Here is a 26,686-nt window from a genome sequence, read left to right on the forward strand (position 1 = left end):
GTTAAGGGTTCCTTGAGCTGTGGCTGAGTGACCTCCGATCTTATGATGCTTCCCTGATTCCAGATCCAAAGCCACAAGGCAGAACCAGTGGTATGCCACCAATCAACATGTAGCTGTCTATGGTGTTCTGACCACCACTATAAGGATTTATTTCTTTCTACTGGCCACCAATGTTAGGGGCATTCTTACCCCTGATCCCAGATTAATTAATTTTTGCAGGGGTTGATCGAGGACCTGAAAATGTTTCAAAGGGTAAAAAGGTTGAGAAAGGCTCTCCTATGGGCATCTGGTCCTTTATGCCACTTCATGTTCTATAAGCATCTGGCCCTATATACCCCTTCATGTTCTACAGTAATCCCCCGCTCCATCGCGGTTCAGTTTTTGCGGTCCCGGTAATTTGCGTTTTTTTTTGTAATGTTATTTTACTATATAAATCATTAAAAATGAAATATTTTTGTGTTTTCCATAGCTCTTGCTCTGTCTCTTAGTATCTTTTATGTGTTTAAATGAGTTTCTATTGTTTTAAAAGTGTGTTTAAAGACCTTAAAATGCTTTTACACGTACAGTGACAGTAAAAAAAAACATGCCTACAATGCATTTTAATAGGGTTTTTCTATTTTGCGGAATTTCACTTTTCGCGGCTGGGTCCGAAACGTAACCCCCGCAATGGAGGGGGGTTTACTGTATAATCATCTGGTCCTGTATAACTCTTCATGTCCTATAATCATCTAGTCCTGTATACCTCTTCATGTCCTATAATCATCTGGTCCTGTATACCTCTTCATGTCCTATAATCATCTGGTCCTGTATACCTCTTCATGTCCTATAATCATCTAGTCCTGTATACCTCTTCATGTCCTATAATCATCTGGTCCTGTATACCTCTTCATGTCCTATAATCATCTGGTCCTGTATACCTCTTCATGTCCTATAATCATCTGGTCCTGTATACCTCTTCATGTCCTATAAGCGCCTGATCCTATATGACCCTTCATGTCCCAAAAATATTTGGTCCTTTATGCCTCTTTATGTCATAAATGCATCTGATCCTGTATGTCTCTTCATGTTCTATAAACATCTAGTCCTACATGTCTCTTCATGTCCCATAACTATTTGACCCTTTATGCCTCTTCATGTCCTATAATCATCTGGTCCTTTATGCCCCTTCATGTCCTAAAAGTATTTGGTCCTATATGCATCTTCATGTCATATAAGCATCTAATCCTATAAGCCGCTTCATGCCCAACAACAACTATCTGGTCCTCTATGCCTCTTCATGCCCTATAACTATCTGGTCCTCTATGCCTCTTCATGTCCTAAAAGCATCTGGTCCTCTTCCCAGTGGTTAGGAGCCTGGTAGCAGCCTTTTCCCAGTAAACAGATTCTTTATAATGGTGATCTAACTCCTTAGAATCACCCTGCGTGGCCCAAAATGTACAAGGCCTTTCATTTCTGGCTTTTCCCAATTTCCCTCCAGCATAGGTGCTCTTAGGCAGAGCCTTTAAATGTAGAGTTTTGGCAGACTCAGCCAAGTTATGATTTAGGGCTTCCCTCTCACTTTCATGCACACCGAAGCTTCTTAACAAAAACATTATCCCCGCTGGGGTGTTTTATGGCATCACTGAGATACAGAAAGAAAATATTCAGCCTCCTGGCTACTTTGGTCTTCCAGCTTGGGCCATGGAGGCTCCCTGCATTTTTAAGAATTGTCTGTTTATCAAGGGAGAGTCCCACTGTCATTACCATCAGACATCAGTCTAGTCAGGGGGCCCGCCTGTAGGGCCACACAGGCCTGGATACCCTCTTCTTAACTTTCCACACATCCATGCGTCTGCAGAACATTCTCTCCACATGAAGAGACTTGGAGTGCAATACTGAGATCCTTTTGCTTTGGGCCAGCTTGGACATGCTCCGAGGGCATGGGGTTCCGTGTTGGGATTACAAATTGGCTCTTCTGTTATCAAGAAGTTTTTCCCGGTCAGAGCTGTTGGCATAGCTGCAGCACTTGCCCTGTCTCTGAAGACTTTGATTCCAATCAGATGGAACACCAGGAGTTACTTATATGTAACCTCATTTTTTGCACCATTTGAGTTTCCTGCTCTCCACCAGTTTTACCATTGAAGGCGTTAACACTGATGGATTTAATGTTGACATCACCCACTGGGTGGAGTGTTGTGCATTTGCCTTCCATGCTCTTTAACACCATTCAGCATCAAGGAAGTGTTCTCTTTCTCTGGTTTTGCACTGGGAACTCTAATTTCCAGTCCATTCCAAGTTTTACGGTGACCTTGGTCATCTCCGGCCTTCATTTGCCACGGGCTGCTTAGGTTTTTTAAGTGACAAGTGTAAGGGTGCTGATAAAATATGTTAAATACAGTGCATACAATAGATGAAGAGCAGATTAACTCATAAATACTGGTATATGATCACCAGTGTCACCAGTATTCCACTTTTAATTTTTAACCAGTCCAATATTTAGCATGTTAAGTTGATATCTGCACAAGATATTGCACATTTATTTGTTTTTATCGTTTCTAATCTGTACTTATATTTGCATAATAAGCACGATTCTCAGCACAGTCACTTTATCACTAATATTTATCACTTGTATGTGTACATTGTGATTAATTTGAGTTATCTACAGTTGCACTTTATGAGTTAATCTGCTCTTCATCTATTGTATGCACTATATTTAACATATTTTATCAGCGCCCTTACACTTGTTACTTACCTAATTTTAACTGTTTAAAAATTTTTAAAACCCCGGGGCAGCAGTTAAAAAACCCTAAAGTATTCAACCTCACCCACAACTGAGCGCCTTCATTTATTTTTTCACATTGCTTAGGTTTTGTGTGGAACACCCACCTGTCTCCAATTAGTCTTTACTTGAGAAATGACTCTCCCTCCGTCAAAGTGCATGTTTGGCAGTGTTTAAGGATCTTGGCCAAGGTGTAAGAATAAAGTATGTTCTTACCCTGACACCAGAAAAGTGACTGCCACTACTTGGGTGTGAACAGTTTCTGTGCTGCGAGGAGGGGAAATGAAACCGAAAAACACGATGGGAAGTTTGTGCAACTATTGCATATATGCAAAAATATCTTTACTTGTGTTCACGTAGGTTACAAGAGGACAGTGACTAAATGCATACAGAACAGAGGTATTACAGAGACATTTAGTTAAGATGTCCTGACCACTTCAGTTGGAGACTCTAGTTACAAAGAAGTATCAGTTTTGTACCAGGACCTTTAACGGCATCAGGACTCCTCACCCTTCACATAAGCAGCAAGCCCAAAAACCCAGTGGAGAAACTTCATTTTCTCTATTCAGCTGGACTTATTCTGTAATGTTGAAGACATTTTGTAGCTTCACCAAGGTCTTCTTCAGTTCTAATGAGTGTTAGAAAGATCCCTAACATTTATATCCATATAGGGAGGACCACAATCCACAGCTCATGATACAGTACATTAGAGGCAGGGCTTTTTTTCAGCAGGAACGCGGGGGAACGCAGTTCCAGGACCTCCAGTACTGAATGTATGTAATGGCAAGGGGTGTGCTGTAGGGTCTACTGATGCTGGATGCTGGGGGGTCTATTGTTGCTGTAGTGGATCTATTTTTTGAGGCGGTCTATTGTTGCTGTAAGGGATCTACTATTGTGGGAGGGATCTATTCTACCTAACTGCTGGAAAGTCTATTGATGCTGGCTTTTGGAAGATCTATTGTTGCTTGGGTGATATTTTGTTGCAGGGAGTCAACAGTTGCTGGGGGAATCTATTGTTTCTGGGGGGGGGGGTATACTGCTGCTGGCTGAAGGGGGGGCTACTTTACTGTTTTTCTTGTTATCATTAACAAATTCCATACAAATTACTTAGCACAGCAAAATTATACTTGGCTCTGTATTCCCTAAATGAGTTGGTACTTGGAGGTGGTTAGGGGGTGGAAACAAGGGATGGTGCTCGGAGGTGGGTAGGGGGCGGAAACAAGGGATGGTGCTCGGAGGTGGGTAGGGGGCAGAAACAAGGGATGGTGCTCGGAGGTGGGTAGGGGGCGGAAACAAGGGATGGTGTTAGGAGGTGGGTAGGGGGTGGAAACAAGGGATGGTGCTCGGAGGTGGGTAGGGTGCAAGGACATGAAAAGACTCAGAATGGGGGAGTTCCACCACCTTTTCACTGAGAAAAAAAGCCCTGATTATAGGTATAGTCATTGGGAAGAATTTCCCACTTACTGATAGCTAAAAAGATTAATAGTGTCAGTGGAAACTTATCTGAGAGGTAGAAATTGGTCATTGGTCAAAGAACCCCTACCAACCTGTGGAGCGGTAACATCCCTACCATAGCGCATTGACAACAATTTACATCTTCAGCCATGAAAATTGAGAAGGTAACACCCATGAAGACTCCCCGACACCAAGGATTGGAAGATGTAGCTAGAACAGAGATGGTCCACAACTATCAAACCTCCCATCCATTTCTTGGACAATCAGCATCTGGTGATTGGATGGAGGTGTTGGTGCTACCTGTGTGTAAATAAATGTTTGGGTATCTTCCTAACCCTTATTAGAAGTGAAGAAGTGGATTGGAGGAGCCATGATATATCCTCAATATTGCACTTTAAGTTCAGCTGATTGTGACCAACTACTACTCGATACTGTATACTATGACCTGGATACAGGAGAACCTTGACTCATTACGGCCACTTTAGCCATCGGCCTCAATTTTCCAGTGAATAACCACCACTCATAAAAGTGCCTAGCCTGGCTGCGCTAAACGGGAAGTAAGGAGGGGTAACTAAGACAAACGCCAAATCTTGTCTGCAGTATGTGCCACATGGAGCTCAGATATTGAATGTTTTAGGCACTAGGAGTGGTTGGGAGAGATATTCAGGCAGTTTGGAAATTTTGGAAGAAGTTAATTCAGAAGGCAGATTTGAGGCACCTTTAGACAAATAACTGCAGTTTTGGAAAATTGTGGACTTGTGAACATTTGTGAATTCTCTTATACAACTGCAGGCTGTTTTTTCCTATTCACAGGGAGGCTCATCAGACTCAAAGTACTAGATTCTGGGTTCCCTTTACCCAAAAATATTGCTCATGTCTGCGTCCTGCCTGGGCCAAAAGCCTTCAGATCCTGGCAACAATGAAGCTGTGGCAGAAGACAATTATCGCCATCAGAGGTGAGAGGCCAAACACAGTATAATAAAAGAGACTGAAAATACATTGACTGCCATTGTTGGTCTCTTTATGAAAATGACATTTGACTGGCCCAGAAGAGCCATGCAGCCAGTGAAATCACAACCCAGAAATAATTTTTTTCACAAAGCACTAACGCCAGAGGTGATTGGTGGAGGACACATAGTTATATAGTTAGTAAGTTAAAAAAACACACAAGTCCATCTAGTTCAACCAATAACCAGTGTAACTGGTGGGAGCACAACTGGTAGAGGAGTGGTTGATAGGGGAGAGGTGCCCAGGGAGAAAGGAGGGTGTGACAACTAGCCACACGGCCTATAGAGGAGCTGCTGATGGGGGAGAGGTGCCTGGAGTGAGAATGCAGTATGACCGGTGGGGACATCACTGGCAGAGGAGCAGTTGATGGGGGAGAAGTGCCCAGGCTGAGAAGGCTGTGTGACCGGTGGGGATGGCTGGCAGGGGAGCAGTTGATGGGGGAGAGGTGCCTGGGGTGAGAAAGTGGTTTGACCAGTGGGGACATGGCTGGCAGAGGAGCGTTTGATGGGGGAGAGGTGCCTGGGGGAAGGGGGTGGGGATTTGTGACTGGTGGGGACACAGGCTGTAGAGAAGCAGTTGAGAAGGAGAGGAGCCCGGAGTGAGAAGGTGGTATGACTGGTGGGAACATGGGTGGTAGCAGAGTGGTTAATGAGGGAGAGTTGCTCAAGGGAAGGGAAGGGGGGGGGGGGGCTTTGGGACTGGTGGGGACATGGATGGTAGAGGAGTGATTTTTGGGAGAGAGTTGCCAGGGGGGGAGAGGTGCCTAGGGGGAAGTGGGGGTAGCTGTGAGACTGGTGGAGACATGGTCAGTATTGGAACAGATGATGGGAGAAGAGGTCACTAGGGAGCCAGTGTGACTGGTGGGAGCACAACTGGTAGAGGAGTATTGATGGGGAGAGGTGCCCGGTGGAAAGAAATAAAGGGGGGGGGGCTGTGTGACTGTTGGGGACATGGATGGTAGAGGAGTGATTTTTGGGAGAGAGTTGCCAGGGGGGGAGAGGTGCCTAGGGGGAAGTGGGGGTAGCTGTGCGACTGGTGGAGACACGGTCAATATTGGAACAGTTGATGGGAGAAGAGGTCACTAGGGAGCCAGTGTGACTGGTGGGAGCACAACTGGTAGAGGAATATTGATGGGGGAGAGGTGCCCGGTGGAAAGAAATAAGGGGGGAGGGGGCTGTGTGACTGGTGGTGACATGGATGGTGGAGGAGTGGTTTTTGGGAGAGAGTTGCCTTGGGGGAAAGGTGCCGGGGGGGGGCGGGGGAAGTGGGGGTAGCTGTGCAAATGGTAGGGGCATGGTCAGTATTGGAACAGTCGATGGGAGAAGAGGTCACTAGGGAGCCAGTATGACTGAAGGGAGCACAACTTGTAGAGGAGTCTTTAAAGGGGGAGAGTTGCCCTGCAGAAAGGGATGTGGGGGGGGGGGGGCTATGTGACTGGTGGAGACATGGTCAATAAAGGATCGGTTGATGGCAGAAGAGGTCCCTGGGGAGCCAGTGTGACTGGTGGGGACATGGCCAATAAAGGATCGGTTAATGGTAGAAGAGGTCACTGGGGAGCCAGTGTGACTGGTGGGAGCCAACTGGTAGAGGAGTATTAATGGGGGAGAGGTGCCCGATGGAAAGAAAGTAGGGGGGGGGGCTGTGTGGCTGGTGGAGACATTGCCAATAAAGGAGCAGTTGATGGAAGAAGAGCCCCCTGGGGAACCGGTTTAACAGGTGGGGGCATAACTGGTAGAGTATAGATGGGGAAGTGGTGCCCAGCAGAAAGGAAGTGGGGGGGGGGGGGCTGTGTGACTGGTGGAGATATGGCCAATAAAGGAGCGGTTGATGGAAAAAGGGATCCCTGGGGAGCCGGTGTGATTGGTCAGGGCACAACTGGTAGAGGAATGGTTGATGGAGAAGAAGTGCCAACGAGGATGGGGCGGGGGCTGTGTGACTGGTGGAGACATGGCCAATAAAGGAGCGGTTGATGGAAAAAGAGGTCCCTGGGGAGCCGGTGTGACTGGTAGGGACACAACTGGTAGAGGAGTGGTTGAAGAAGTGGTGATGGCCGGGGAGGGTGGCAGCTGAAAGGTGCTGTAGGATACATTGCCAATAAAGGAGCAGTTGATGGAAGAAGAGGCCCCTGGGGAACCGGTTTAACAGGTGGGGGCATAACTGGTAGAGTATAGATGGGGAAGTGGTGTCCAGCGGAAAGGAAGTGGGGGGGGGGGCTGTGTGACTGGTGGAGATATGGCCAATAAAGGAGCGGTTGATGGAAAAAGGGATCCCTGGGGAGCCGGTGTGATTGGTCAGGGCACAACTGGTAGAGGAATGGTTGATGGAGAAGAAGTGCCAACGAGGATGGGGCGGGGGCTGTGTGACTGGTGGAGACATGGCCAATAAAGGAGCGGTTGATGGAAAAAGAGGTCCCTGGGGAGCCGGTGTGACTGGTAGGGACACAACTGGTAGAGGAGTGGTTGAAGAAGTGGTGATGGCCGGGGAGGGTGGCAGCTGAAAGGTGCTGTAGGATACATTGCCAATAAAGGAGCAGTTGATGGAAGAAGAGGCCCCTGGGGAACCGGTTTAACAGGTGGGGGCATAACTGGTAGAGTATAGATGGGGAAGTGGTGCCCAGCGGAAAGGAAGTGGGGGGGGGCTGTGTGACTGGTGGAGATATGGCCAATAAAGGAGCGGTTGATGGAAAAAGGGATCCCTGGGGAGCCGGTGTGATTGGTCAGGGCACAACTGGTAGAGGAATGGTTGATGGAGAAGAAGTGCCAACGAGGATGGGGCGGGGGCTGTGTGACTGGTGGAGACATGGCCAATAAAGGAGCGGTTGATGGAAAAAGAGGTCCCTGGGGAGCCGGTGTGACTGGTAGGGACACAACTGGTAGAGGAGTGGTTGAAGAAGTGGTGATGGCCGGGGAGGGTGGCAGCTGAAAGGTGCTGTAGGATAAGCAAACTTGCAAACTGTTTTTAGGGTCTGCCTATATAGGAGCAAATGCTGATCCATCATCACTCCGGAATTGACCCCATACAGCAGACCTGCACTGAGTTCTGGAGCACGTCGACCGCTGGCAGGCCACATGTTGGGCCCCAGAGCTATAGGCGGTTGTGTCAAAGCTCATTGCGCACCAGAAAACCCAACCAGAAATGATGGTGGAGCTCATGTAGACAGGAAGTGGTTGAAAGAGGTGGCAAGAAATTAGCAGCACTGAGATGTAACCAATTAGGTAAAAAAAAAAAAAAAAGGTGAAAGCGGTATTTATTATAAGAAAAAACATGAATGTTGTTGTTTTGCCGTCATGCACCAGGGAAGTTCGGTTCGAGTATCAGCTCCTATTTCTCCTTCCTGCGTTTCCTGATGCTGCTGAATTTTACATCACTTCTCCTTACCACCGGCCTGGTCATCCTTCCCACCGCGTTCCTCAAAGGCTCCACCCACCGTCTTCATGGTAGGAGGTCTTTATTTTGTGTAGAGGATTGTTGTAGCTGAGAATACCTGTCTTTAGCAACCAATCAGAATCCTCCTTGCATAGTCTAAATGTCATGGAATGTAAGACAGAATGTGATGCTGATGTGGCCGACACAAAGAGATCCTCTTACAGATATTTTTAACCACTTAAGCCCCGGAAGATTTTACCCCCTTCCTAACCAGGCCCTATTTTGCGATTCGACACTGCATGAATTTAACGGACAATTGTGCGGTCGTGCGATGCTGTACCCAAATGAAATTGACGTCCTTTTCTTCCCACAAACAGAGCTTTCTTTTGGTGGTATTTGATCACCTCTGCGATTTTTATTTTTTGCACTATAAACAAAAAAAGAGCGACAATTCTGAAAAAAATAACAATATTTTTCACATTTTTTATATGAAATTCCCCCAAAAAATGTAAAAATCTAAATTTTTTAACATTTTTGGCCAATTTGTTTTCTGCTACATATGTTTGGTAAAAAAAATCGCAATAAGTGTATTTTTATTGGTTTGCGCAAAAGTTATTGTGTTTACTAACTATGGGAAAGATTTCTGTCATTTTTGGTGTTTTTTTTTCATCGAGTAATGGCGGCGATCTGCGATTTTTTTTGCGGGACTGCGACATTGCGGCGGACAGATCGGACCCCTGACTGACATTTTTGACACTTTTGGGGGTACCAGTGACATTACTACAGTAATCAGTGCTATACATATGCACTGTTACTGTAAAACTTTATTGGTGATGCAGAGGTTAAGTGTGTCCCTAGGGGCGTGCTTCTAACTGTGAGGGGGCGTGGCTTGTGATGTAACCACAGAGACATACGATCCTACATAGCAGGATCGAATGATCTCTGAAGTTACACCAGGGAGAATGACAGACGGCTTTGTTTACATCAGCCGTCTGCCTTTCTCCCTCTCCACGGGGAGATCGCGAGTGAACGACGGACATCGGGTCCGCCGGTCACACGCGCGGACATGTTAGGGAACGAGCGGGGGCGGGAGCGCACCTCCGGTGGTGCGCGCTCGCCCCCTAGAGGCTCACAGGCTAGTGATGTAGTCCTACGTCACGTTGCCTGTACGGGGCTGAACGCCGCCGTAAATAGTCGCGTGGCGGTCGGCAAGCGGTTAAGGACTTTTATGATATTATTTTGATACTTCCACCTTGCAGCACTGAGGTTATCAGTGTGAATCCCAGCCATGGCACTACCTGCCTGGAGTCTGCATGTTCTTCCTGTGCCTGTCTGGGTTTCCTCCGGGTACTCCAGTTTCCTCCCATACTCCAAAGACATGCTGGTAGGCTAGTTGGCTCCGGTCCGAATTGGCCCCAATTTGTGTATGTATGAATGTGATTTAGGGACCTTAGATTTTAGGCTCCTTGAGGGCAGGGACTGATGTGAATGAACAATATATGTACAGCACTGCCTAAATTGTCATCTCTATATAAGTACGTGTAATAATTGCGTACATGAAATAAATATTGTCTTTTTATTTCATTCTTCTCCCAACAGCACCTTGTGGAAACTCAACTTCCTCTCCCAATAGATCCCTTCATGGTGCTCTACTGGACGTCTTCACCGGAGAAGTGGGTGACATCAATCAATAAATCCCCGTACTAAGGCTAAATAGTCTGTGCTGTTCCATGAATGTGGATGACTTGTCTTCACTAAAAAATACCAAATAAATTACACATCACACTCCCATATACACAGTGGTGGGATTCAGCCGGGTCGCACCGGTTCCACAGAACCGGTTACTAAATATTTGGAAGTTCGCAGAACCGCCTTGTGAGTTGTGACCATCTGTATATCATCCTGATCCGCTGACCGCTCTGCTGCTCTCTCTGTCCTCTGTCTGCGCTCTCTCTCTGCAGGGAGGCAGCCGGAGCCCACACACTGCAATGGTTGCTAGGCTAGACCTGCTTAGCGTCTAGCAACCAGTGACGTCACCCCTTTCTCCTCCAGGCCGCCGCGCGGCCGCCTCTTAGACAGTCCCTGACTCCCCGCCTATTACAATTTGGCTCTAGTAGGAAAGGGTGGACCCGGGGCACAGAGCAGTGCGCCCCGAGCCCACCCATTGTGTGACAATAGCGAATTAAAATTCCCTATTGTCACATGGATCCTCCGCGGGAGGACTCGAGGAGACGCGGGGACTGAAGAGAAGAAGCCATCGCTACAAGAGGTAAGTCAAGTGCACTGGTCTCGGGGGGGGCTTGGCAAGTTTGCACGCTGTTCACTCTGCATTGAAGGGGGCACGATGATCTCTGCATTGAAGGGGGCACGATGATCTCTGCATTGAAGGGGGCATGATGATCTTTGCATTGAAGGGGGCACGCAGCACGCTGGTCTCTGCATTGAAAGGGGGCACGAATGATGATCCCTTCATTGAAGGGGGCACGAATGATGATCTCTGCATTGAAGGGGGCAGGGGCACAAATGATGATCTCTGCATTGAAGGGGGCACGCCGCATGCTGGTCTCTGCATTGAAAGGGGGCACGATGATCTCTGCATTGAAAGGGGGCACGCTGGTCACTGTGCATTGAAAGGGGGCACGCTGGTCACTGTGCATTGAAAGGGGGCACGCTGGTCATTCTGCATTGAAAGTCGGAATTGGTTACTAAAATTTTTGAATCCCACCACTGCATATACACATTACATGTTAGCCACTTGTGCTATATGGAGAGGAGATGCCTTCTTATTTTAGAGCAGGGATCTCCAAACTGCAGCCCCTGGGGTGGATGTGGTCCTTTGCTTGTCTTTATCCAGCCCTAGGTGAACTATTCCTTTCACTGACACCAATGATGGGGCACTATTCCTTTCACTGACACCAATGATGGGACACTATTCCTTTCACTGACACCAATGATGGGGCACTATACCTCCCACTGACACCAATGATGGGGCACTATTTCTGCCACTGATACCAATGATGGGGCACTAATCCTCCTACTGATACCAATGATAGGGCACTATTGCTCCCACTGACACCAATGATGAGGCACTATTCCTCCCAGGGATACCAATCATGGGGGCACTATTCCTCCTGCTTACACAATGATGGGGCATTATTCCTCCCACTGACACCAATGATGGAGCATTATTCCTCCCACTGACACCAATGATGGGGGCATTTTTTTATCCACTGGTACCAATGATTGAGGCACTATTCCTCCCATGGACACCAATGATGGAGCACTATTCCTCCCACTGATACCAATGATGGAGCACTATTCCTCCCACTGATGGGGCACTATTGCTCCCACTGACATCAATTATGGCGCACTATTCCTCCCACTGACTCCAATGATGGGGGCACTATTCCTTCCACTGACACCAATGATGGGGTACTATTCCTCCCACTGACACCAATGATGGGGCACTATTCCTCCTACTGACACCAATGATGGGGGCACTATTCCTCCAATGGACCCCTGTGATGGGATACTATTCCTCCCACTGACACCAATGATGAGGCACTATTCCTTCCACTGACACCAATGACGGGGCACCATTCCTCCCACTGACACCAATGATGGGGCACTATTCCTCCTACTGATACCAATGATAGGGCACTATTCCTCCCACTGACACCAGTGATGGGGCACTATTGCTCCCAGGGATACCAATGATGGGGGCACTATTCCTCTCAAACTCCTAAACCTCGTGGACAGCCTTCCCAGAAGGGTTGAAGCTGTTATAGCTGCAAAAGGTGGCCAACTCAATATTGAACCCTACGGACTAAGATTGGGATGCCATTAAAGTTCATGTGTATGTAAAGGCAGGCGTCCAAATAGTTTTGATAATATAGTGTACATACAATCCAATGAGAGCACCAAACCAATGTCCAAGAGTTCAAGGTAATTTAATGATAAAATAGTTTCAGAGCAGAACAGAACCAATGCGTTTCGGGGGCCAAACACACTCCCCCCCCCTTCCCCTTTAGCAGTGTGATAAAGGTAGAGCGTTGAAAGACACTATACTTTTGACAATGTAGTGTATTTAGCCAAGCTTCTACAGCTAAGCAGTCCATATAAGTGTGAAGTCAACCTACGTTTCTTCTGACAAACGCCAAAGCTGCCAGGCTTCCCGTCTGGGCCTGCTACTGGCGCAATCTTTTGCCGTTTTGTTTGCAGTTGCTGTAAAGTATTTCCTAGTGTTCTTTATGTGCAGAACTGTAAGAAATAAACCTTCTATAAAGTAAATGATTGTATGATCTTTAATCTTTCAGGGCTTCATGGAAGACACTTACCTCTTCTATGGACATTACAGTGAGATGACGGGATATGATTCTTCATTCAATACCCAGGTGGCTTACCTGCTCACCCCTCTCCTCTTCTTGTCCATGTGCGGGCTCGGCCTCCTGCAGAGGTAGGATCTGATTTATAATCAAAGTTGGCAATACACCCTTTGTGGGCAGATGACTGCCACCTTCTCCATCTTCCATCGCTTACTTCTTCAAGCCAAGTGGGGTGGGTTGGCTTCCTCACATGTGGTGAATGGAGAATTTACCCGCTAGCTGCTCATAGGGCATGTGCTAGGACAAGGTCATCCAGAGCCCAGGGCGAACATGCCAAACTGGGACCACCCCCCCCCCCCCAAAAATATGTAGAGCATTATATGTCAGCCCCTGACCACACCCTGCACCATGTCCGCAGCCTCTGACCACCCCCTGCACCATGTCCACAGCCTCTGACCAGACCACCACCTGCACCATATCCACAGCCTCCTACCACCCCCTGCACCATGTCTGCAGCCTCTGACCAGACCACCTGCACCATATCTACAGCCTCTGACCACCCCCTGCACCATGTCCGTAGCCTCTGACCACCCCCTGCACCATGTCCGCAGCCTCTGACCAGACCACCACCTGCACCATATCCACAGCCTCTTATCACCCCCTGCACCATGTCCGCAGCCTCTTACCAGACCACCACCTAAACCATGTCCGCAGCCTCTGACCAGACCACCACCTGCACCATATCCGCAGCCTCTTACCACCCCCTGCACCATGTCCACAGCCCCTGTTCCATGTGCTACTTTTATACTTTGAGCCCCTGCCCCTCCAAAGGTCTCTGCATGGCCCTGCCGAAAAGTGATGAGTATTTTGTCCCTTTTAGTTTCATCATAGCTATATTTCCCTGGCAGATACAGCCAGGGAAGCAGCCAATCAAATCACTGGTGTTTTATCAGGTGCTTTGAAGGGCAGAGGATGGATCCGGGATCTAATAGGCCCCTAAAATTTCCATAAAGAGTACCTGTCACTGCCCAAAAGGGCTTGTGATAGCAATAAAGCTAAATGAATAGTGGAATTGGAGGGCAGGACAGGCATAAGGGGTGAAAAAAATGTTATAAAATAGAAAAAATTATTTTTTAAAATCTTAAAGCACCCTGTCACCCCGACACACACCCTATATAAGGAAAACTCAGCGTAGGGCAAGCTTGTGTATGTAAACATCAATTGGACCACACGTGTGAGTTATCGTCACAAATGGAGTGAGAGTTATAATTCTAGGGCCATAATTCAGGGTTAAAGCTCTTGGCTCCTCAAGTTCTTGGGGTGCCCCCCATGGTATTTTAGGGATCAGAGGAGATCCTCATCATATAGGACAGTGATGGCAAACTTTGGCACCCCAGATGTTTTGGAACTACATTTCCCATGATGCTCAACTACACTGCAGAGTGCATGAACATCATGGGAAATGTAGTTCCAAAACATCTGGGGTGCCAAGGTTTGCCATCACTGATATAGGAAGATTATCCCAAGCCAACTGCCCAGGTCCTGCAAGCACTGGCCAGGGATCGTAGAAGGTCCTTGCGTTCCGTAGAGTTGGGCAGGAATGGACAGCTGCCTCGCTCTCGAAGAGATATCTGTCTGTCTATGTAAAGCCAGCCTTATAGGGCTATTTGTGCAAAAAGCAGAATTCATCTGTCAGCGTCTATATAAGGCATGTCCAACCTGCGGCCCGGGGGCCGCATGCAGCCCAGAACCGGAGGCAATGCGGCCCGCTGCCCCCTGACAATTTTTTTTTTGTTTTGCTGGGGAGGAAGGAAGTCAAGTCGGGGGCACGGCCACAGCGGCTTCCAACTAACTGTAGGCAGAGGCTGCCTTGGAAGGGATCATCCTCTAGTTGTGTTAAATTAGTGCTGGGGGTGGGGGGGGGGGCGGCAGCGCGGGAAGGGCGCAGCAGCGTTTTATTACTTATATACCTTAACTATAGTATATATTTTATATGCGGCCCGAGAAAATTTCTCTACACTCAATGTGGCCCAGAGAAGCCAAAAGGTTGGACACCCATGGTTTATATAGTGCGATCTTGTTGGTTGAAATACGGAATGTCCCACTTTAAAGTCTGTTAGTCATAATATTTACTTTTCTGTCCTTTTGTCCATCCCAGAACAGTGAAAGGAATAACACAAAGACGAATTCGGACCCGGGACTACCGCACCCCCATCAGCATTCGAGTGTTCGCAGGTTGGGATTTCTGTGTACGAGGAGCTGGGACGTCATCGCTTAAACAACAAAGCCTCAGCAATGACTTGAAGGTGAGCTTGGGGTGGAATTCTTTTGATTAACACAGATGGATACAAAGTGTAGGCATTCATTGACACAAATCAGCGGTGGTTTTCTATATATGAAGATTCTCGTTGGTTTCTGTGGTACTTGCAATCATATTGTTTCTTGTGCACCTTTGCAGCCCTCTTATGGGGTTGGGTTTGAGAAATTGTTCTCCTCAAACAGGATCTTGTGCTGCACCTATAGGTAAATAATAGAGCCAGAACGTTCACTGAGTGGAATAGTGAGTGTGACGAATCCCCTTACTCAAGAGGAGTATGTCCACCATATAAGCTTCGCTTGCCTGATACCAGCAAGACCTCTTAGCACACCCAGTCAATTGTCGAGACATCAGTGTAGGGTGGTAAGAAGCATAAGACTGTTTATTCAAACACAGGCATAAAGAGATATACACTCAGGGGACAATCCCCCCCTTCTTTGCATAATGATACAGGGCGGGGTAAACTATATTCAGTAACATGACACACAGGTATCTTCAACTTTCCAACAGTAGACAGTACTTAGGGAGGGCTGCTGGAGAAATCCCCCCTCCCAGGGGAGGGCTGTAAGCCTTAGGCCTGGGGGGCAAGTCTAGTCAAGTGGCCCGTTGAACCACTGCATCAGCTCACCATCCATGCCCATCTGGTTTTATAATGGGTATTGATGTTGTTATGAAACAAGACCAATATGACCCCGATCTCGTTAAAGAGCCGATGCCGCGGCTCATTACACATGTGATTGGCTGTGTCCAATCACAGTGGATCATGTGTAAAATGTGGAGAGCCAGATCAGTGGCATCTCCTCCCAGGGGAGACCTGTACAGATAATCAAAGCACAGCATTACAGTGCAGCCTCAGCAATGCTCAGCAAGTGACGCCAATCAGTGCTAGCTTTCAGTGCCTGCTCATCAGTGCAGCCCATCATTGCATCAGTGCCCAACAGTACTGCTTACCAGTGCCACCTATTAGTGCCCCATATTAGTGTCTCCACATCAGTGCCACCTAGAAAAATGTTTTAACCACTACTGGAGCGGAAGATTTTGCCCCTTAACCACTTTACTACCAGTCACGTAACCTCTACGTCGGCTGACTTTGAGTGGTTATACCGGGATGATGCCTCTAGCTAGAGGCATCATCCCGGTACCGTTGTTTGAAGCCGACGGTCGGCTTTCCGTCGGTAACGATCGATGCGGCTCGGGAGCCGCTCGATCGTTACCCGGGGGGGGCGGGAGGGGACGTCCCCCCCCTCCCGCCGCCTTCCGCGGCTTTGCTCGGGGCTACCGTCCCACCGGGAGCCCCGAGCACCCAGCCGGCATGTCCGCCGGCTGGATGGAGTCCCGATGAATGCCGGAAACGGCATCGATCGGGTCTCCGATGACGTAACCCGGAGGCGGCGTCCATGACGTCACGTCCGGGTTACTGTGCTGCAAAAGGCGGCAGATTTGAAAAACGGCTGTATGCAAAAATGCCGTTTTCGGCGTTTTGCATACAGGGAAGTGTAGTGGAGGGGTCTAGGGTCTTTTAGACCCTCGATCCCTCCATAAAGTGTACCTGTCACGACATATTGCTGTCACAAGGGATGTTTACATTGCTTGTGACAGCAATAAAAGTGATCAGATTTTTTTTTTTTTAAAAACCTGTAATAAAGTTTAAAAAAAATGAAAAAATAAATAGGAAAAAAAAAAAAAAAAAATTTAGCCGTCCCCGTCACCGTTAGCTCGCGCACAAAAAAAAACGTATACGCAAGTCGAGCCGCAAATGAAATCGCTGTTCAAACCACACATGTGAGGTATCGCCGCGATCGCCAGAGCGTGGGCAATAATTAAAAAAAAAGAGCTACACTCTAACTCTAAACTGGTAACCGTTAAATAAATTTAAAGCGTCGCAGATTGAGATCTCTATTGACCGTAGTTTGTCGCCATCCCACGGGGGGGCGCAATTTTAAACCGTAACATGTTTGGTATCTATTTACTCAGCGTGACATCATCTTTCACAATATACAAAAAAAATGGGCTAACTTTACTGTTTAGTATTTTTTAAATGCAGTGAAATGTGATTTTTCAAATTTTTTCCAAAAAAATGGCGTTTTAAAGACCGCTGCGCAAATACCGCGTGACAAAAAATTTTGCAATGACCGACATTTTATTCTCCAGAGTCTTTGCTAAAAAAATATATATAATGTTTGGGGGTTCTAAGTAGTTTTCTAGGAAAAAATACTGGTTTTAACTTGTGAACAAAAAGTGTCCGAAATAGGGCTGGGGCTAAAGTGGTTAATGACCAGGCCATTTTTTGCGATTCGGCACTGCGTTATTTTAACGGACAATTGCGCGGTTGTGCGATGCTGTAAACAAATAAAATTGATGTCCTTTTTTCCCCACAAATAGAGCTTTCTTTTGGTGCTATTTGATCACCTGTGCGATTTTTATTTTTTGTGCTATAAACAAAAAAATTTGACAATTCTGAAAAAAAAACAATATTTTTCACATTCTGCTATATAACATTCCCAAATAAAAAAAAATGCAAAAAGCAAATTTTTTCATCATTTTAGTCCAATTTTTATTCTGCTACATATTTTTGGTAAAAAAAAAAAAAAAACCAACAGGTGTATTTTGATTGGTTTGCGCAAAAGTTATCACGTCTACAAACTTGGGGAAATATTCCATTGTCATTTTTATTTAGCTAGTAATGGCGGCGATCAGCGATTTTTAGAGGGGCTGCGACATTTAGGCAGAAAGGGGCGATCAGAGGGTTAAATGTGAGCCTAAGGCTCCATGTACACGGGACGCTGGAAATGGCCGTTTAGGAGCAGTTGGGCATTTTTTTCAGAAGCCCCTGAACACAGCTCCATGTTATCTTATCTGTCCATGTACACCGGGTCGTTTACAGTCATTTGCAGGCAGTTGTGTTCAGGGACTTTTTTTAGAACGCAATTATTTGCGTTCGAACGTGTGTTTCCCGACGTTTCAAACGCAGAAATGCGGCCGAACGTGACTAAACGTGACTGAACGTGATAAACTTATGTTCAGCCACGTTATAAGTTTTTTTTCTTCCATTCAAAATCAATGGTTCCCTATGGGAGCCTATTGATTTGAATGGAAGTCGTGACCTGCAATGTGAGAATCTTGAGGGGGAACTCCATGCCAAAAATGGGAAAAAAACTGCGTGGGGTTCCCCCCCCAGGTTCCAAACCAGGCCCTTCGGTCCGGTATGGAATTTGAGGGTAGCCCCACGCCGAAAAAACGGCATGGGGTCCCCCCCAAAATCCATACCAGATCCTTATCCGAGCATGCAGCCCGGCAGGCCAGGAAAGGGGAGGGGACGGGCGAGCGGCCCCACCCCCCCTGGACCACACCAGGCCACATGCCCTCAACATGGGGGGGTGTTGGTGCTTTGGGGCAGGGGGAGCTCTGCACCCCCCACCTCAAAGCACCTTGCCCCCATGTTGATGAGGACAAGGGCCTCATCCCCACAACCCTGGCCGGTGGTTGTGGGGGTCTGCGGGCAGGGGGCTCATCAGAATCTGGAAGCCCCCTTTAACAAGGGGGCCCCCCAGATCCCGGACCCCCTCCCTATGTGAATGGGTATGGGGTACACTGTACCCCTACTCATTCACCACATAAAAGGCAGTGTATGGAAATAACGACAGGAGACGTTTTGGAAAGTTTATTAAAAATCTTCATCCTTCTTCTTGTCTTCTCCTCTCCGGGGTCTTCTCCTCCCCGGGGTCTTCTGCTCTTTTGCTGTCCGCTCTTCTTTTCTTCTCCTCTCCGGAGTCTTCTGCTCTTTTGCTGTCCGCTCTTCTTGTGTTCTTCTCTCCGGGGTCTTCTGCTCTTTTGCTGTCCCCTCTTTTGCTGTCCTCTCTTCTTTTCTTCTCCTCTCCGGTCTTCTGCTCTTTTGCTGTCGGCTGTCGGCTCTTCTTCCTCCGGTCCTCCTCCGACGACGTCTCCGGTGATTATGCCGGTCTCCGGTCTCTGCAGCTTATTATATAGCCATTAGGGGCGTGGCCCCGATGACGTCATCGGGAGGCCCCGCCCCCTCATGTCACAGATGACATCTTCTGTGACATGAGGGTGCGGGGCCTCCCAATGACGTCATCGGGGCCACGCCCATAATGGCTATATAATAAGCTGCAGAGACCAGAGACCGGCATAATCACCGGAGACGTCGTCGGAGGAGGACCGGAGGAAGAAGAGCCGACAGCCGACAGCAAAAGAGCAGAAGACCGGAGAGGAGAAGAAAAGAAGAGAGGACAGCAGAAGAGGGGACAGCAAAAGAGCAGAAGACCCCGGAGAGAATAGCACAAGAAGAGTGGACAGCAAAAGAGCAGAAGACCCCGGAGAGGAGAAGACAAGAAGAGCTGACAGCAAAAGAGCAGAAGACCCCGGAGAGGAGAAGACCCCAGAGAGGAGAAGACAAGAAGAGCCGGATGAAGATTTTTAATATACTTTCCAAAACGTCTCCTGTCGTTATTTCCATTCACTGCCTTTTATGTGGTGAATGAGTATCATTCACATAGGGAGATGGTCCGGGATCTGGGGGGGCCCTTGTTAAAGGGGGCTTCCAGATTCTGATGAGCCCCCTGCCCGCAGACCCCCACAACCACCGGCCAGGGTTGTGGGGATGAGGCCCTTGTCCTCATCAACATGGGGGCAAGGTGCTTTGAGGTGGGGGGTGCAGAGCTCCCCCTGCCCCAAAGCACCAACACCCCCCCATGTTGAGTGTATGTGGCCTGGTGTGGTCCAGGGGGGTTGGATCCGCTCGCTCGTCCCCTCCCCTTTCCTGGCCTGCCGGGCTGCATGCTCGGATAAGGGTCTGGTATGGATTTTGGGGGGGAACCCCACGCCGTTTTTTCCCATTTTTGGCGTGGAGTTCCCCCTCAAGATTCTCAATGTGCAGGTCGCGCCGCAAGTCTGATCCGACTTGCGGTGCGACTTCCATTCAAATTAATAGGCTCCCATAGGGTACCATTGATTTTGAATGGAGGCACAAAAACGCTGCTAAAAGCAACGTGGCCAAACGTGCAATAACGCAAAGGGAAAAAGCTACTGAAAGCACGTTTAACAGCTGCTTTTTCCCGGCATCAGAAATAGCTTTGCAGGACGTTTTTTCTAACGTCCCGTGTACATGGACCCTAAGGGTGATTTCTAACTGTGGGGGGATGGGCTTGTGAAATCAACACAGAGAACTGTGTTCCTAAATAGAAGGAACACAGGCGCTCTGCATTGATTCCAGAGAGAGCAGTCTGCTGTGTTTACAACAGTAGACTGCCATCCTCTCTTCACAGGGAGCAGGTGCCTAGCAGCAATCGTGGACACCGGCCCCTTGGATCGGCTTCCCTGCTAGCGAGTGGGTGCGCGCCGGGCACCCGCGATCGCTCCCCGTGAAGAGAGAATGGTGGCCTGCTGTTGTAAACACAGCAGACCATTGTCCTCTGGAATCAATACAGAGCTCTTGTGATCCTCCTATTTAGGAACACAGGTCTCTGTGTTGATTTCACAAGCCCCTCCCCCTCACAGTTAGAAAACATCCTCTAGGCTCACATTTAACCCTTCGATCGCCCCTGGGTTAACCCCATCCCCGCCAGTGTCATTATTACAGTGACAGTGCATATTTTTAGCACTGATTACTGTAGTAATGTCACTGGTCCCCCCAAAAGTGTCAAAAATGTCAGTTAGGGGTCCGATCTGTCTGCCGCAATGTCGCAGTCCCGCAAAAAAAATCGCTAATCGCTGCCAATACTAGTAAAGAATTAACATGACATAAATCTTTCCCCTAGTTTGTAGACACGATAACTTTTGCGCAAACCAATCAAAATACACTTATTGGGATTTATTTTTTACCAAAAATATGTAGCAGAAAACATATTGGCCTAAAATTATGAAAAAGTTTGATTTTTAATTTTTTTTTTTTATTATTATTGTGAATGTTATATAGCAAAAAGTGAATTTTTTTTTTTTTTCAGAATTGTCGCTCTTTTGTTTATAGTGCAAAAAAATTAAAATCGCAGAGGTGATCAAATACCACCAAAAGAAAGCTCTACTTGTGGGGAAAAAGGACATCAATTTTATTTGGGTACAGCATCGCACGACCGCGCAATTGTCAGTTAAAGTAACGCAGTGCCGAATCGCAAAAAAATGGCCTGGTCATTAACCACTTAAGCCCCGGAAGATTTTACCCCCATTCCGACCAGGGGGTATTTTGCGATTCGGCACTGCGTGACTTTAACGGACAATTGCGCGGTCGTGTGACGCTGTACCTAAACAAATTTGGCGTCCTTTTTTTCCCACAAACAGAGCTTTCTTTTGGTGGTATTTGATCACCTGTGCGATTTTTTGATCACGCGCTATAAACAAAAAAAGAGCGTCAATTTTGCAAAAATAGCAATATTTTTCACATTTTTTTATATGAAATTTCCCCCAAAAAAAATGTAAAAATCAAAATTTTTTAACATTTTCGGCCAATTTGTTTTATGCTACATATGTTTGGTAAAAAAAATTGCAAAAAGCGTATTTTGATTGGTTTGCGCAAAAGTTATCGCGTTTACTAACAAAGGGAAAGATTTTTGTCATTTTTGTTGTTTTTTTTTTAACGCGTAATGGCGGCGATCAGCGATTTTTTTTGCGGTACTGCGACATTGGGACGGACAGATCGGACCCTTGACTGACATTTGTGACACTTTTGGGGTTACCAGTGACATTTCTACAGTAATCAGTGCTATACATATGCACTGTTACTGTAAAAATACACTGGTAGTGAAGGGGTTAACTTTATTTGGGAGGGAGGGGCTGTGTGTGTCCCTAGGGGCGTGCTTTCTACTGTGATTGGCTGTGGCTTGAGCTGTAAGGACACTGATCAACGGATCTACATAGTAGATCCGTGTGATCAGTGTCTTTACAGCGAGGAGAATGACAGGTGGCTTGTTTACACAAGCTGCCTGACATTCTCCCTCTCCCCCGCCGATCGCCGAGTGACCGGCGGACATCGGGTCCGCTGGTCACACGCGCGGGGGGGTACGTGACCACGCGGGAGCGGGAGCGCGCCTCCGGCGGCGCGCGCTCGCTCCCTAGACCCTCACAAGTTAGTGACGTAGCCCTACGTCACTTTGCCTGTGAGGGGCTGACTGCCGACGTAGATCGGCGTTAGGCAGTCGGCAAGTGGTTAAGGGGGTAAATCCTTCCGGTCCAGAAGTGGTTTTAAAGGACATACAGTGACAACCAAACATCCAGTGGAGATCTACATACTGGGCTCCATACATAAAAAAGTGAAAAGAAAAAAAACAGCACATGTCCCATAGTAATCAGAGTATCCATTGTAGAAGTCCAGGAGAATGAAGGCCATGTCAGACCAGCAATCCTCTACAACTCACCAGTAACAAACCACTTACCTTTTCCTATGGAGTGGCTCCCTCAATGGATCAGTGAAATGTCGCTCTTTGCTTCCAATTAAGTGAGTGAACTTCTACAGCATTTAGACCCAGGCAAAGGAGCACTTCTATCAGTGGTGTTACTCTTGGGATTTGTCATCAGTAGCAGAAACACTCATTTGACATGGGGCTTAAGAGAAGTAGGAAAGTCTGACTGGTTTCTATGGCTAACAGAACAGTTCTGTGAGCTGGGTAGTGGGTACTAGACTGAAACACCACTCAAAGCCAGGAAAACAACTCTCATAGTTATCAGGTAAAGAAAGTGCAGGCTGCCTAACAAACTCACCCAAAAGCATGCATATACAGGATTAGAAAGGTGCTGCAGTCACCACTAGCCAGTAGCCAGGGGCGGGAGGAGGCAGAGCATATCTGTTTTCTCATTTGTGCAGAGGAGGGGGGAGGGTTGTGCTCTGTAAGAATGGAACACTCTCAGCCCTGTGTGATAGGTACAGCTAACATCCCTGTCACAGGGCACATCGCCCGCAGCTGCAGTGGAGGATAGAGGCATTCTTTCACTGCTCCTCCACACTCTGTAACCCCCGCCAGAGCCGCCCGAGCAGTAGCACTCGGTCAGCTCCGGCACATGCGCAGTCCTGAGCTGCCTGCACAGCGGCCAAATTTAAAGGGAAACAGGGGAAATACCGGCCCAGCCCGCCCCTGCCCCCTCCCATCCAGGAGCTAATCCACTTACACATATACATCCTATAATAGGTTGATCTCAAGCCAGACAGAAACAATAGAACAATAGGATACAGGCACTTAACAATAATAAACCCCACTGCACCTCAAACTATCTAGCAATGGTCTATGAGATAAACTCCTACAAGCAGCCTGAAAAGGTCAAACCAATTTATCTTTTATATTTCCTGAGGGATATTGTTAATAAATATTACTGTCCTAAGTGAAAAAGCCCCTTCATTCTTTTACCACTAACCACACATATAGAACCCAGGATAACCAGGGTAACATGAAATGCTGAGTCCGGTGTGGTTGTACAGTGAGTCTGATTAGTGCAGTTCTCGTTCACCCTATGACCCTAATAGACAGAGGGGTGACTTACTTATAGGAGGGGCCAGGGGAGGTGGACAAGGAGTTTCCCAACCTCTCTAAGGTAATCTGGGTTCCACAAGCCCCCTGCCCAAAGTGGGATTCAGAGGCGTAACTAGAACCATGAAGAGCCCCCCTCCCCCTCTGCTCCATCCGAGCCCCAAGTTTCCAATTTTGGGAGGGCATCCATTGACATCCTCGCGAAACCCTTCGTCCGGGTGTCCCCTGGGGGGGCGCATCCAGTGCACTCTTTGACTGCTGTGTCCTTGGGACACAGCTCTTTACAGTTTACGGTAAAGGGCCAATCACAGTGGCCCTTTACCATGTGATCGGCTGATCACATGTAAACAGACTTGCCGGTTATCTGCAGCCCTTTCCTCCCACGCTTTGTCTGTGTGAGGAAAGGAGAGCTGTTAACCAGCAAGACTGCCAGTCCATTGTTTACACTGATAATCAGAGCTCTGATCATCAATGCAGCCCCATCAGTGCCCATTAGTGCTACCTATCAGTGCTCATCAATTCCACCTATCAGTGCCTATCAGTGCAGCCTAACAGTCTCCTCAGCAGGACTCTGAGCTGAGAGCCTATCTCTCATATAGCTCAGAGCTTGCACTGACAGTTCCCCCTCCCTCCCTCCCTCCCTCGCACAAACGGGAGAGGAGAGAGACGGTCTGCTTCTCCTTCTCCCGCCCCTCTCCTCCTGTGTGCACCATGGAAATGGACGCAGGAGGAGAGGGGCAGAAGGAAAAGGATCAGACCGTCTCTCTCCTCTCTCATCCATGGGAGGGAGGGGGAGAGCTGGTCTGTTTCTTCTACTCCTGCCTGCCTCCTCCTGTGTGCACCGCTGGAATTACCCCTCCCTCCGAATGATGGGAGAGGAGAAAGACAGTCTGCTCCTTCTCCTCCTGCCCCTCTCCTCCTGTGTGCACCATGGGAGTTCCCCTCCCTCCTCCCTCACGTGGATTGGAGAGGAGAGAGGCGGTCTGCTTTTTCTCCTCCTGCCAGTCTCCTTCTGTGTGCACCGTGGAGTTCCCCTTCCCTCCCACGGATGGGAGAGGAGAAAGCCAGTATGCTCCTTCTCCTCCTGCCCCTCTCCTCCTGTGTGCACAGTGGGAGTTCCCCCTCCATCCTCCCTCACATGGATGGGAGAGGAGAGAGCTGGTCTGTTTCTTCTCCTCCTGCCTGCCTTCTCCTGTGTGCACCACTGGAATTACCCCTCCCTCCCAATGATGGGAGAGGAGAAAGCCAGTCTGCTCCTTCTCCTCCTGCCCCTCTCCTTCAGTGTGCACCATGAGAGTTCTCCTTCCCTCCTCCCTCACACGGATGGCAGTGGAGAGAGATGGCCTGCTTCTCCTCCTCCCGCCCCTCTCCTCCTGTGTGCACCACCGAAGTGCACACAGGAAGAGAGGGGCAGAAGGAGAAGGAGCAGACCGGCTCTCTCCTCTCCCATCTATGGGAGGGAGGGGGAACTCCTGCGGTGCACACAGATGGAAATGGGCAGGAGGAGAAGAAGCAGACCGGCTCTCTCCTCTGCCATCTGTGTGTGGGAGGAGGGAGGGAGACCTCCCATGGTGCACACAGAAGGAGAGGGGCAGGAGGAGAAGGAGCAGACCGGCTCTCTCCTCTCTCATCCATGGAAGGGAGGGGGAATTCAAACGGTGCACACAGGAGGAGACAGGCAGGAGGAGAAGAAACAGACCAGCTCTCTCCTCTCCCATCCATGTGAGGGAGGATGGAGGGGGAACTCCCACTGTGCACACAGAAGGAGAGGGGCAGGAGGAGAAGGAGCATACCGGCTTTCTCCTCTCCCATCCGTGCGAGGGAAGGGGAACTCCCACGATGCACACTGAAGGAGACTGGCAGGAGGAGAAAAAGCAGACCGGCTCTCTCCTCTCCAATCCATGTGAGGGAGGAGGGAGGGGAACTCCCATGGTGCACACAGGAGGAGAGGGGCAGGAGGAGAAGGAGCAGGCCAACTCTCTCCTCTCCCATCCGTTTGATGGAGAAAGGAGGGGGAAATGTCAGTGCAAGCTCTGAGCTGTATGAGACAGATGCTCTGAGCTCAGAGTCCTGCGGCAAGCAATCCTGCTGGAGTTCCCCGACAGTGATTGAACGCTAGGGCCCAGTCGCAAGTGCAACCTTTGCGATCCTAGTAGTTCCACCATTGGTGGGATTGATAATAAAGTTGGCAGTGCTTCCACCCAGGACAGAGCTGTGAAGAGAAATTGGGAAATTACCCAGTAATCTAATCAAAGTAATTGAGATCAGAAGAACTACTGTAACCAGCATATAACAGTAACCATAAGTATATAGCTGTACACCAGTATGGAGATAATATAAGCAATATATATGAAAAGATTATTAAAGGACATGCATCCAATGTACAAACAGGCATTATCAACAAAGGCCCAATAGGGTTCCTGGTGGAATTGTGCACATATATCCGGGTACATATAATTATTAATATAGATACCTCCAGTGAACGTTGCAGCAAAGGTCTAGTTGCAAGGGCCTGGAAGATGATCGTGATGTAGCATCTGTCTTTGTGCAGGAGACCTTAAGACAGAATCAGCGATGGTGGGGGAGATCCTCCAATCATTGTCCAACCAGCCTGGATTGGAGCTTCTCTACAAGTTAATGCTTTGTATTTATACTTATTTTTAGCTTTTTATGTTTTTTGAACAGGTCTGATTATTGAGCAATCTTTAATATAATGCTTTCCCTTCTTTTTAGTCTCACCTGGCAGAGGAGCGTTGGTTTTGGGAGAACGCACAAATGTCTGTTAATGAAAGGGTGCGTGTCCTCGTCCTTCGTGTCCTGCTGAACTGTGTCATCCTGGCAATGATGGTGGGAGGATTCTATTGCATATATGCTGCCACTGGTATCTCTCAGGATTATGAACAGGTAAGTACTGCAGAATCATTGAAAGCAACTCTGCCCCTTACAAAAAAAATTAAAGAAGCTTCCTGCACCAGAGGACTCTTAGGGG

At 48.1% G+C, this 26,686-nt stretch overlaps 1 protein-coding gene across 1 annotated transcript in view; it reads left to right on the top strand.

Annotated features, from left to right (window-relative positions):
* The window catches only part of TMC8 (transmembrane channel like 8), a 57,037-nt gene that overhangs the window by 11,437 nt on the left and 18,914 nt on the right, over positions 1–26,686 (top strand). Inside the window, exons 3-8 of the mRNA XM_082272678.1 lie at positions 5,027–5,169; positions 8,518–8,658; positions 10,187–10,260; positions 12,904–13,043; positions 15,071–15,218; positions 26,431–26,601. Coding sequence (XP_082128804.1) covers positions 5,027–5,169; positions 8,518–8,658; positions 10,187–10,260; positions 12,904–13,043; positions 15,071–15,218; positions 26,431–26,601 — 817 coding nt within the window. The remainder of the gene's footprint in view (positions 1–5,026; positions 5,170–8,517; positions 8,659–10,186; positions 10,261–12,903; positions 13,044–15,070; positions 15,219–26,430; positions 26,602–26,686) is intronic.

The sequence above is a fragment of the Pelophylax lessonae genome (assembly GCF_965119305.1).
Source record: "Pelophylax lessonae genome assembly, chromosome: 11".
NCBI lineage: Eukaryota > Metazoa > Chordata > Amphibia > Anura > Ranidae > Pelophylax > Pelophylax lessonae.